This window comes from Aristolochia californica, unplaced genomic scaffold (genome assembly GCF_029961685.1).
Source record: "Aristolochia californica isolate CCGP_79_NKW_82.1479 unplaced genomic scaffold, dmAriCali1.0.hap1 SCAF_7, whole genome shotgun sequence".
Lineage (NCBI taxonomy): Eukaryota > Viridiplantae > Streptophyta > Magnoliopsida > Piperales > Aristolochiaceae > Aristolochia > Aristolochia californica.
Window position 1 is genome coordinate 39,437,457 of NW_027182268.1, and position 10,899 is coordinate 39,448,355.

The window sequence follows — 10,899 nt, forward strand, 5'->3', positions numbered from 1 at the left end:
ACTCAATGTTACAGGTGCATATTGGTAGAGATGATGATGCAGAATTTTATCATTTTTCAAGTTCCTTTTTACAAAGAGGACAACAAGATATGATCCTCAGCCACTGATCGACACATCTTAGGTGAAACAGATGTGAGCATGGCAATTGCCTCACTTCTTCCTTGTCCCTGTATCTGGCAAGACAAATACAACATTCCTGTAACATCAAACACGAAGCAGAAACAGATCAAAATCAGTCTCAGTGACAGGCGAGGAAATATTTCTGCGCACAGGACGGAAACTTACTGAATTTTCATCAGAAACTTCTTTGAATTTCCATTTGGGAAGGCATGAAAGTTGATCATCTGATGCACCACGGTCTACAGAGCCCATGTTCATATTGTATCCAAGCATATTACTGATCATTGGTACGCAGCAGCAGAGCAAGAGAAACAGAAGGAAAGGAAAAGAGTAGCTAATAGCGTTCCATGCCAGTAGGAAGATACAGAGTATGTGCAGCTTTGGAGCTTGATCATAATTTCCAACACGGGAATCAAACACCCAAACGTTACCCATCACAAACCATATTGCGAAGAAGAGTTCCAGGAAAGTCCTGGATTTGTTCATCAGATGCGAACTCCTGTTACGAAGAAGAATCAATCAAGCATTAGATAAATCACCTGAACAAACAGTTAAATCATTACGAAATCAATAGAATGGATATTGACCTGGACTCCTCGCCACTTCTTTGTTGTTCAATGTCGCCAAAATGGAGATCGTTTCCTTGGGTCACAAATCGATGCCGAAATCGCCAGTAAAGGAGAGGAAGACAAAGCAGGCTTCCGACATCGTAGCCAACGACCCAAATCCTTAGCGGCCACACTGGCTTTTCATCTTTAGAGATTGACAAAACGAATGTTATCGCGCTTATCTGAACAACTAAAACGATGAACTCCAACGCAATCCAAGCACTTGAATTGAAAGGGTTCGAACCCAAGTCGGACCTTGATCCGTTCTGGTACAGGAAGACCCTTCTCAAAAAGCTGAACCATCTGGCCCTAGAAATTCTCATTGCAGTCCTGGTCAGTAGTGACAGTGGCGGAGTACGAGCTGAGCCGTTTTGATGTGAACCCTGATCATCTTCATTGACCCCTGAATTTGATGCATTTGAAAGAGGACCACGCGTGAAGTGAGATGCAAAATGAGAGCGAGTACCCATTAGATTCTTAAACTGCCTTTTTGAGGTCGAAATGAGGGAGGTGATCGGTCTCTCACGCCCAACGAGCTAAGCAGGAAATATTCCTCATAATGGGATAGTTTTTAATGGAGATTGATGATTAGAAACCCCGGAAACTCCAGCTCCAAAAGATATAAAAACAGTGTTGCCAAAAGTGCTGATGAGGGAAGAAACATTAACAGCTACCTTTGCGTCTGCTGCAGAATGACTGAATTTACAGCAGAATGGTTGCATGAGCTTCTTCCAGGAAAACTTGAGCCAAGAACACGATTAAGCACAGAGAATAACCGTCGAACACGTAGTTTGCTTCCGATCCTACTACGGTCGGACTTCAACAATTTGAACTGATATCACGCACTGGGGTTGGCGGAGGGGATGGATCAGAGGGGAAGAAGGAAGGTAGAGTTGGGTTAGATGGTGACCAGAAATCTAACAGCTTTGCTTCAAATATAAGGGAATCAGAAGAAACCAACCGGTGGCCTAACCCGCCATGGCTGGTTTACTGATGAAGTAAACGAGATTGAGAGCAACAGATACGCAACTCCAAATCTCTCCGACGAAGGAATTCGAATAAAATCAAAACTGAGAGCAAGAGACGCTTGATGCTACCCTTTTTCGTTATTTTCAATTTTTCGAATTTTGGCGGGTGCGGATATTGTGACGAAGCAAGGGCGTAGTTGGCTACCAAACTCATCTGCTGTTTTGTTCTTCTGAACCATTGACGCCTCGCCTTTCTGATGAATAATACGCCTTCTGCTTCGGTTCGTCCCGAAGAAGATGATCCAACTCGATCATAATCTAACTGCAGAAATTTCCAACAGAATTCTAAAGAGACCTGGCAATTAATTTAACGTTACATTTAGCATCATCCGGGATAAAATAAGATACCAGTTTAATTTTTTTTTTTTTTTTTGCTTTTTCTGAACGCAACTGAAATAATCTGTTTAGGGTTTATCATAAAGAGAGTAACTAGAGCTCTGAACGATAAGCCAATTCAACTGCTGAATTGACTTGTCAAAGAAAACATATAAAAGATGTCAATCAGATATAATTTAACGTAACAATTAGCAATCGATTGCGTGCCCTGCGTAACTCGTTCGGTCTACCTGTGTTTTTTTTAGCATGATATGGTAAAGAGACCTATATGACTCTGATGTGTATGATGTATCTTTCATATTTATCATAATTTTTCCTTTTCAAAAAAAAAAATATTTATCATAATTTTAAATAAATTTAATGAAATTAACACTCATTTATGTATAGATTAATAGAAAAAAAGAGGTAGTGAAGGAACATATGAACCAATGAAAACTGAAGAAGACAAGAGTGCTCTAGTATGGTCCAACACCCAACATAAAATGCAGAAGTTGCAACTACAAGCTCACTAGCAGTGTAGTCAATTAATCGCATTGATTGCATTAACAGCACTGTAATCAGACATTAAGAAATGATCCTTTTGAAACTAGTACAACAAGCTCATGCAAAACGCTGAGAAGACAACAGTACACATACCTACAAGTACATTAACACATACTCAGCAGTCCTAGCTATATTCTAAAAGTCCCATAAAATGAGATGTAAGCTACCATTTTGGAACAACTAAAAGATACAAATGAAAATGAACTTGTAACTCATTCAAAAAAACTTCAAACCTTAGCTTCGATCAAGAGGACGAGCGGCACGTATTGATCCCATCCTTGCAGTCGGACGTGAGATCATTGAATGTTTCAATCTGTTTTTTCCCTCTCAAGAACACCTCAGTGTCAACTTCCACTCTCATGTACCCATCAAATTCAACTGGAACTCCATTATTAAGCTTCTTCGTTTCCAAGTACCACTCACTGTTCTCATCCCAGAGATCACTGTAGTCCTGAAGAAAGTGGATAGTATACTTATCTTTCAAAGGATCAAAGAATGATATGTCAGGTTCGTTAGATGCAATGTATAGGTGCCTTCCTTCGTCAATCTTCTCACGCAGCGTAGAGAGAAGATTAGCAGGAGATGTGTCCATGGCCAGATTAGGCCAGAGCTCTGTGTTCTTTGCCTTCTCCCCTCTCACAACATGAACAGAGTCAAAATCCCAATTCAACCTTGCAGATATTGCAGACACTATGTCCATCAATCGTCTGGATTTCCAAAGAAGGTGCCAAGGGCGGTGAATAACAGACTCAGCCTCACCCTCACACACCCGGTACCAGTAGTTGTCAGGCTCCACTGAACCAAACTTCCTCGTAAGTAACGCATCCTTCACATCCATTAGTTTCATTGCAGTGATCTTGAAGTCCTCAACAAGGTGAAGAGTTAAACCATCTTTCTTCTGCCACTTCCCCCAGTCTGTCCAAAACTGACTCTGGTCCAGCACTGATGCTGACTCCTTCAAATGCTCAAAATCAAAATAGAACCTGAAATCCTTCCCTTCCTCATTCTGATTTGATGAAGTGTACATTGATGACAAACAAATACTCAAATCCATAACTAAAGTCCGATTGAGGTACTGGGCCTCACCCAATGCACACAAGAAACTCCATATGTAATGATTCATGCTCTTGCAGCGATCACCTCCACCTGAGTACATCAAGTAACGGCCACTGCTGAACTTTCCTTCTGGTAACAACAGTGGAAGTGAATCATTAACAGCTTCACCGATTACTTGTAGAGAAGCACCAGGAGCTATGGTAACCTTGGCAGCAGGTTCAAACCCTGGTTTCTGGTTCTTTCTTTTTTTCCTTGCATTAACACCAGAATGGTAATCCCCAATAGAAATTACTGAGTGAGTGCAGTTATCTGACCTAGTTATAACAAACCTACGGTAGTCCTTGTAAAATGAAGCCGTTTTACCCTCCTTTGGTCTAAACCGCCATGCCATATCACAAGTATTATCATCTGGACCAGGAACGGATTTGCCAAATCTATAGAAATGAATGTCACTGAATTTCTCGATGGCAGATCTCATCATTAAATGGAAAACTTCAGGGTCTGCACAGTCTATTCTGATATTTACTTCACAGATGGATGCAACAGCCGTGGCCACAGCCGAATCACTAAGTGTAACATCAGTAGCATTTATGAATGTTTCAAATGCAGATTGGTTTGAAGCCATAAAGTCTTCACCAGTTTTGAGGACGGTTTCATCAGATCGAAAGGTGGCATTGGAGGTGGATGTGAGGAAGGTAGTGAGCTTGTTCGAAGGGTGGAAGAGAGGGTCTTCCGGCTGGTATGTTGCAGCAATGATGGTAAAAATTAACACTCCTAAAACGAAGAGTGTGAAACAGAGATTTCCAATCATAGCCATTGCATTTTGTCCAAGGTTCTCAGCACGGAAACTTCCGGATCTGTTAAGAGGTTGTCGGCCAAACATCCTTTCTACGTCGTGAAGTTTTAGGACACCAGAAAAGCAGTTTCCGAAACCGTGATTGAATCAGCTCTGAAAAGAAGCAGCTCCGAAAAATGAGATGCGTGTTAAGTATTTCTTCATTTGGCATAAAAGATACGAGGGAAACGAATAAACAGAAAAAAGATGTAGTAAAAAAAAATCTCCAATTAAGAAAAAGCAACGAGAGCAGTAGAAAATTTAGGGTTCTTTACTGAAAACACAAAAACTAGAAACACAGGGTGAAGTTGAAGCTGGAAACACTCGACAATTCCACGAATAGAGTCGTCCACCCACTCCAACAAACATCAAATCCAATAACCACACTAAATTTCCAGAGATCAGAACGTAAAATTCTCGGAAAATAAGGATTCAGATTCAGAGTTACAAGAAATAGAAATATGCAGACAAATTCCTCACAAAAACTGTTTCACCAGTCAGATCCCAAATAACGAATTATCAGAGAAACCTTTGCAAGTAAATGTACGTAGAGATCATCCGCGACCATCCAGTTTTCTAGTAAGTGTCCGAGCAAGTATAAAAACAGAACGGCGAGTTCCAAGGAGTAAGAGCGGATCGAGAAGTTCAAAAGAAAGAAAAATTCAGGTTACAGAATCACTCGCACCTTCTTTCACACGTCCATCGATCCCAGGTTTGCCCGCATTTTGATCGCGATACGTCAATACCCTGATTTCCCACACTCAGCTGCCCTGTGGTGTCTCTCCCTCTCTCTTGGATTTACTCGAGTCGAGTGTGTCTCGATTGAACTACAAGGATAACTAATCCAACGCGCCACCGTGCGTAGTGCGCACGGCGAGTGATTGGTCGAGATAACACCGGGTAACAGTACTGTCAGCCGGGAAATTTTCTTTCTAGAGTGCGCTGTGCGCTAGGTGGCGTATGCTGAAACTTGGATAACTTTTTCGAGATTCGGCTATAATGAGCGGGGAGTTTCGACGTGGACGCACCGACAAGCACAAAAAAAGGATGGGGTATGGCAATTGCAAAGTTGCCATTGCAACAGAAATTTACGGGAACTGCCATTTATGTGGGACAAAGCCGTCGTCCCAATTATAATTCTCGCAACCGGACAACGCCGACGACTTTCATCTCAATGTCGTCATTGAAGATCTAATTAAGAGCGACGATTACGCCGAATATTACGCCGACGAACACGCGTTGAAAAAATGCAAAAAATTATTACAAAATCGTTTTCATTTCACATAACAGAACATATCCTCAGTAGCTATTTTCTGCAGTTGTGCTGTTCGAATTGATTTAACGAACCGGCGAGCTTGCACAGAGACGGAGCCAAAGAGATCAAACAGAGAAAATATATATTGAAGGCATTATTGTACAGAATCACAACTCGATGAAAGAAAAACCTACAAGTAACCAAATAAATAAAGAATCGATATACAAGACACACATTATTGACACAGAAGAGAGGATGAGTATGGACTCTGCAGCAATGCCTTGACTAGCTTCAACAAGGGCAGTTTGGATTGTTCAGGACGGAAGAAGAAAACAAACAATGCAACAAGGCTAATTGCTAGTGGTTGATTCTGCATCAGCCAACACGAACTCCACATACAAGTTTTTCAAGGCAATCACGACCGTCATAATCAACGGACCCATAATAGCTCCCTGTTAGATAAGAAAAAACAGGAAACCACAACTTACTGTGAGGGAAAGAAATTGAATTGCTAAACCAGATTCAAAGAAAGGGAAGAATTCACAACAGAGCAATTCTTCAGAAATTATGTAAACAATATTTCATCCAGAAGAGAGTTAATTCTATGCAAAAGCCATACTTCATTTTAAATGACTTTCTTAAGAAATTAAACTATCCAGACACTTCTACCAGCCAGAGTAAGAAGGTAAAAAGCACTTTCAGGTTTGTGCAAATGGACATATTTTTACAAATGAGGATAGGTGTCAATTTAGTGTTTCCATTCTCTCAATTAATGCAAGGGAATATCAAAATCTCTTTCACAAATATCTACATTAGGGACTATAGCATATTTTATGATTTGGAAGTATAAATATGAACAAAGAAGAAGGAAGTTACCTCGAGCACAGAAGGAAACAATGTGATTCCGCCAAGAATACTGAGCCCGGTTATGTAAGAACTATAGCCTGGAATGTCCTCCTGAATAACTGAAACTCCATAATCCATAAGAGCAAGATGAATCACAGTTAGCCCAATCGCATGAATATACTTTCCTTCCATTACCAACTGAGCTGCGCCAAGGATTGTTGCAAGCCATGGCGGAATTATAGGCAGCAGTGGACTAACGAAGGCAAGAATTGTTGACATATATACAAAATGTATGGAACAAAACCTAAACAGAAGCCATGTGAGGCATCCTTGATATATAGCAATTTCTGCTGTAGCAAGAAGAACACTACTTATAGCATGATCAAGAACTTCCACACATCGGGTCCTTGCAGGTGTTGAAATAGGGATCATATTCAATACTTGCTCTGTTGCCCCGCCTGATTCTGATGTGATAAGATAATATAACAACCAAAAGAAGACCATAGATTGAGAAACAAAGTTCACAACGTCTGCAGCTCCATTAATGATAGAATGGCCGATTGAGAAAAGGAATCCCGCTGATCCACCAACAAAGGATGTGCTACTAGCTAATAGACGTTTTGAGACTTCCATTCCCTGCATGGCAAACCCTTTTGCCTTCTCAACTAAATCTACTCTAGTTATCAGTAATTCTCTGAACACAGAATCCAATTCTGTATATATTTCACCCCATTCCCGTTCACTAACTCGAACTTTCAACTTTTGAAGCTTCTCAGTAACAGGATGAGGATTCGCCAAAGCAGTAGAAGCAGCAGCGGAATCGACGGTTGGTTTGATTACAAAATGCTTGAGTCCTTCAGCAAAGTCGGTCAAATTATACTGTTTGGCCAAGTTATCAGTTTGCTCTAACACGGTTTCATAGAACTTTACAGTGTAGGTATCAACCAACGCAGGGACATCATTCTCTTCCATCCATTTCTTGATCCCAAACTTCTCGGCGTAATTACTCTTTTCAACATGATCTTTCAGCGAGATAACTGCGTCCTTACCTTCGATTCCGATCTTGTAAGAGAAAAAAATCCCACCTGCCAAGAACCCAATAATCATCCCAACAATTAATCCTACAGCCACAAGTGTTCTCAACCTTCTGAGAAACCCACGAGTCAAGAACCCCCCAATTCTACTCCTAGGACGACTGCCAAGGCTTACGCTCCGAAAAGAAGCAACCGCCGAGATTGTAGGCGTCACGCGGCCGGAGGCAAATACCAGCCCAAAGCCAAATAAGGCAAGTGATGCACTAAGGCCCAACTGATCGTTCGTGATGATAAAGACCCAGAAAGAAAGTAGCCAGCGAAGGAGCCTCGAGAACCCAGCGCCCTTCTCACCGGCACCCTCACGGAATTTACGGCGTAGGGCGAGACGGGAGCACGCAGTGCGAATGTCAACCAGAGACTCGATAGAAACCCTAACAATGGCAGCTGGCACGGCAAGTACCGTTTCAGTGAGGCCGAGTTGAAGCGGGTAAGTCCAAAAATCGACGAGCGCGGTCTGGATTCCTCGAAGAGGGATAGAACAGAGAATCGCCCACTGAATTGGCCGGAGGAAATCCTCCAGCAACTTGGCCAGACCATAGAGGAGGAGGATAGAGAAGGCCAGGCTGGCATGGGCCATTGCGATGTATATAGCAAGACGCACCTGCGGGTCCCACGACTGCATTTGGTTGCCCGAGGACTCCTCCATCGTTGTCGACGGCCGAGCCGGGGGATCGTCGGCGGTGGGGGCAGCGTCAGGTTTGCGGACGGACGCGGATCGAAACATTTCCTGCCAAGGAGGGTTGGCGGAATTATAGTCAGTCCGGGAGTAAGGAACCAGCTGCATCGGAGAGGAGAAGACGAAGGAGACGACCCAGCCTCAGTCCCTCGAGTCCCTCAAGTCAGATATTTCATAAACAGAACGCACATGGGCAAATGGGGAAAAAGAGCTCTCTTCTTTGTGAAGTGACAAAAATGGTATCTGCTTTCACCAAAAGTCAACTTCGTGGCTTTGCCGGAAACGAATGATTTGTCAGAAACTAGTAATTAGCCTACTGTTACTGACGATCGTCATCCGCAGATATTGGCCCTAACTTGCTGAAAACAACAGTAAAATGCTTACAGTCATCTCTGCTCTGTCCTTAAAACTGCACAACGCAGTGGAATCGTTTCGGTGGGTATATTGGGAAAGAAGGCAAAAGAGGAACTACTTTTATCAGTTAACGCAAATATGTTTCAGAACAGAAGAGCCCATAACAAGCGAAAGAACTCAGAAGTTACTCTGGCGCCCCTGTGGAGATCTTCTTCCCCCGATATTCTCGCAGTTCCATCTGCAACATACAGCGTTAACTTTAAATAAAAAAGGCCGGGGGTCGTCCGCCATACTCAAGGGTCACGTCGGCGGAGGGTCCCGCACTACCGACCTCGTTAATGAATGGAATCGCACAACCAATGGCGCGCACTGAGCGCAAAAGAAACGAGTTTTTTTTTTTAAAATAATAATTTGTTAAAGTAAAACGAAGAAGAGCCTAGTTTTGTTGGAGGGCAATCTGATGATTCCCTGTGAAAAATTGTGGCATCGATTTAGAAACCGTTGATAATAAAAATACTGTAACTCTTAACCGAGACAAGGATGGAACATCGGAAATACTCTAGAGTTGAATAAAAAGAAAAATTCACCAACATCGAGGAAATAAATATTGACTTACAGGTTTAAAGTAAAGGAAGACGAGATCTGTGATGAGAATGATTTTTACTCACAAATTCACGGCGCGTAACCTTTTGCTCCAGCGTTGGAGAAGATGGAAATCTTTCTGTGCCAATGATCTGTATTTCAATGATTGAGAGTAGATCTGTCGGCAGCAATCTTTCTATGCCGTCATGAATGTCTCCTTTTTCCGGCTCTCGGCTGCATCAGCCGCTGCTGCTGTTTAAGGGTAATGATGAAGAGAGCAGTGCGGTGAGACTGTTCAAATTTGAAGAGTTAAGAACCGTCATTCCGGGGAAGTGACCTATTTTTTACAAATATCTGAGATCCATCCTTGCGTAGGACCAAAGCTGGGTGTGATGTGGTCAATACATATTAAGGTCCTTGCACCCTGAGGGAGAGTAGAACGAAATAATATCTGAATAGAAGATGAAATAAAAATAAATAAATAATTTAATTTAAAATGTAAAAAATAAAACATAAAATTAATTAAAAAGAGAAAAATTATAATTTTTTTAATTCAGATGTATCTAAAAATATTTTTTTATAAAATAGGAAATAAACAGTAAATCAGAAAAAGGGAAAATTTCGTTTATTTTATTTTATAAAATAAAAATAAACGCATCAGTTGTGAAGGAACAATAAATAATTTTAATTAAGCTATAAATAATTTATTGAATTGAAAAAAATAAAGATTTATAATATTAAAAAAGCGAAATTAGATTAAAATATTATTTTGGTGCCTTTTTAACATAAAATAAAATAAAATAATCCATCAAAATTAAATGAAACTTTTTAAAAGATAAAATTATAAAATAAATAAGAATTAATTAAAAATTCAATGCAAAATGAAATAAAAAGTAAGTATCACTTTTTTGTAACTTAAAATGGAAAATAAGTGAAACAGTTCCTAACAACAATAAAATACAATTATTCACTCGAATGCCGGACGATCAAACACATGAAGACATAAGAAGAAGAAGAAACTAATAAAGGCCAGCCAATCGGATTGCCCCTCTCTGATTGATAAGAAAGAAAAAGTAGGAATTTTTTGTTCCAGAGATCATTCAAATGACTAAGCAAAAATGCCCAGAAGATGAAGAAGACGCGTCTAATGATCAATAACCTGTTTTAGAAAATTGAGGAATGAGAAAGAAGATTTTGATCTGAGCGGAGTGAAAGAACAGCAAGAAAAATCAAAAGAAAGCATATTTTAAAGTTGAAATGGGATATCTGTGCATCAAGTGCACTCTTCCATCTCGAGCAAGTAATTTGCAGGATGCCCCAACCTAACCAACTTCACTCAGGATAAAAGGAAGTAGCGTAAGCAACAGAATAAACAAAAAAAAGAGAAATGCTACAACTTTAGATGAAAAAACAAGAGGGAAGATCAAGTTGGTTAAATGGGATATCAGAAGAGAAAGTCCAACAATCTATAAGAGCAGACAGAATTATAAACTGCAGTTGTTTAACTTCTACATTGTAAGTTTACTTTAACACACCAAGCACAAGTCTTCAGGACCAAAAGTTGAA

The 10,899-nt window shown here is 40.7% G+C and overlaps 3 protein-coding genes across 4 annotated transcripts; all 3 read right to left on the minus strand.

Moving 5' to 3' along the window:
- Nucleotides 1–3: 3 nt before the first annotated feature.
- LOC137936222 (E3 ubiquitin-protein ligase At4g11680) lies at nucleotides 4–1,573 on the minus strand. Its single transcript, XM_068780791.1, has 3 exons — nucleotides 708–1,573; nucleotides 286–619; nucleotides 4–196 (listed from the first exon to the last, which is right to left on the minus strand). Exons 1-3 carry the CDS (start codon nucleotides 1,196–1,198, stop codon nucleotides 50–52), a joined length of 972 nt encoding a protein of 323 aa, XP_068636892.1. The 5' UTR covers nucleotides 1,199–1,573; the 3' UTR covers nucleotides 4–49.
- A 997-nt stretch (nucleotides 1,574–2,570) lies between these two features.
- Nucleotides 2,571–5,372, minus strand: LOC137937150 (uncharacterized). Of its 2 annotated transcripts, none has more exons than XM_068782232.1 (2): nucleotides 5,212–5,372; nucleotides 2,571–4,640 (listed from the first exon to the last, which is right to left on the minus strand). In XM_068782232.1, exon 2 carries the CDS (start codon nucleotides 4,572–4,574, stop codon nucleotides 2,880–2,882), a length of 1,695 nt encoding a protein of 564 aa, XP_068638333.1. In that variant the 5' UTR covers nucleotides 4,575–4,640; nucleotides 5,212–5,372; the 3' UTR covers nucleotides 2,571–2,879. The 2 variants fall into 2 exon arrangements, with proteins under 2 accessions (XP_068638333.1, XP_068638334.1); XM_068782233.1 differs by lacking the exon at nucleotides 5,212–5,372 and adding an exon at nucleotides 5,056–5,161.
- Nucleotides 5,373–5,903: 531 nt separating this feature from the next.
- On the minus strand, nucleotides 5,904–9,509 carry LOC137936740 (uncharacterized). The gene is made up of 3 exons (XM_068781599.1): nucleotides 9,420–9,509; nucleotides 6,658–8,989; nucleotides 5,904–6,233 (listed from the first exon to the last, which is right to left on the minus strand). Exons 2-3 carry the CDS (start codon nucleotides 8,503–8,505, stop codon nucleotides 6,132–6,134), a joined length of 1,950 nt encoding a protein of 649 aa, XP_068637700.1. The 5' UTR covers nucleotides 8,506–8,989; nucleotides 9,420–9,509; the 3' UTR covers nucleotides 5,904–6,131.
- Between the last annotated feature and the right edge of the window lie 1,390 nt (nucleotides 9,510–10,899).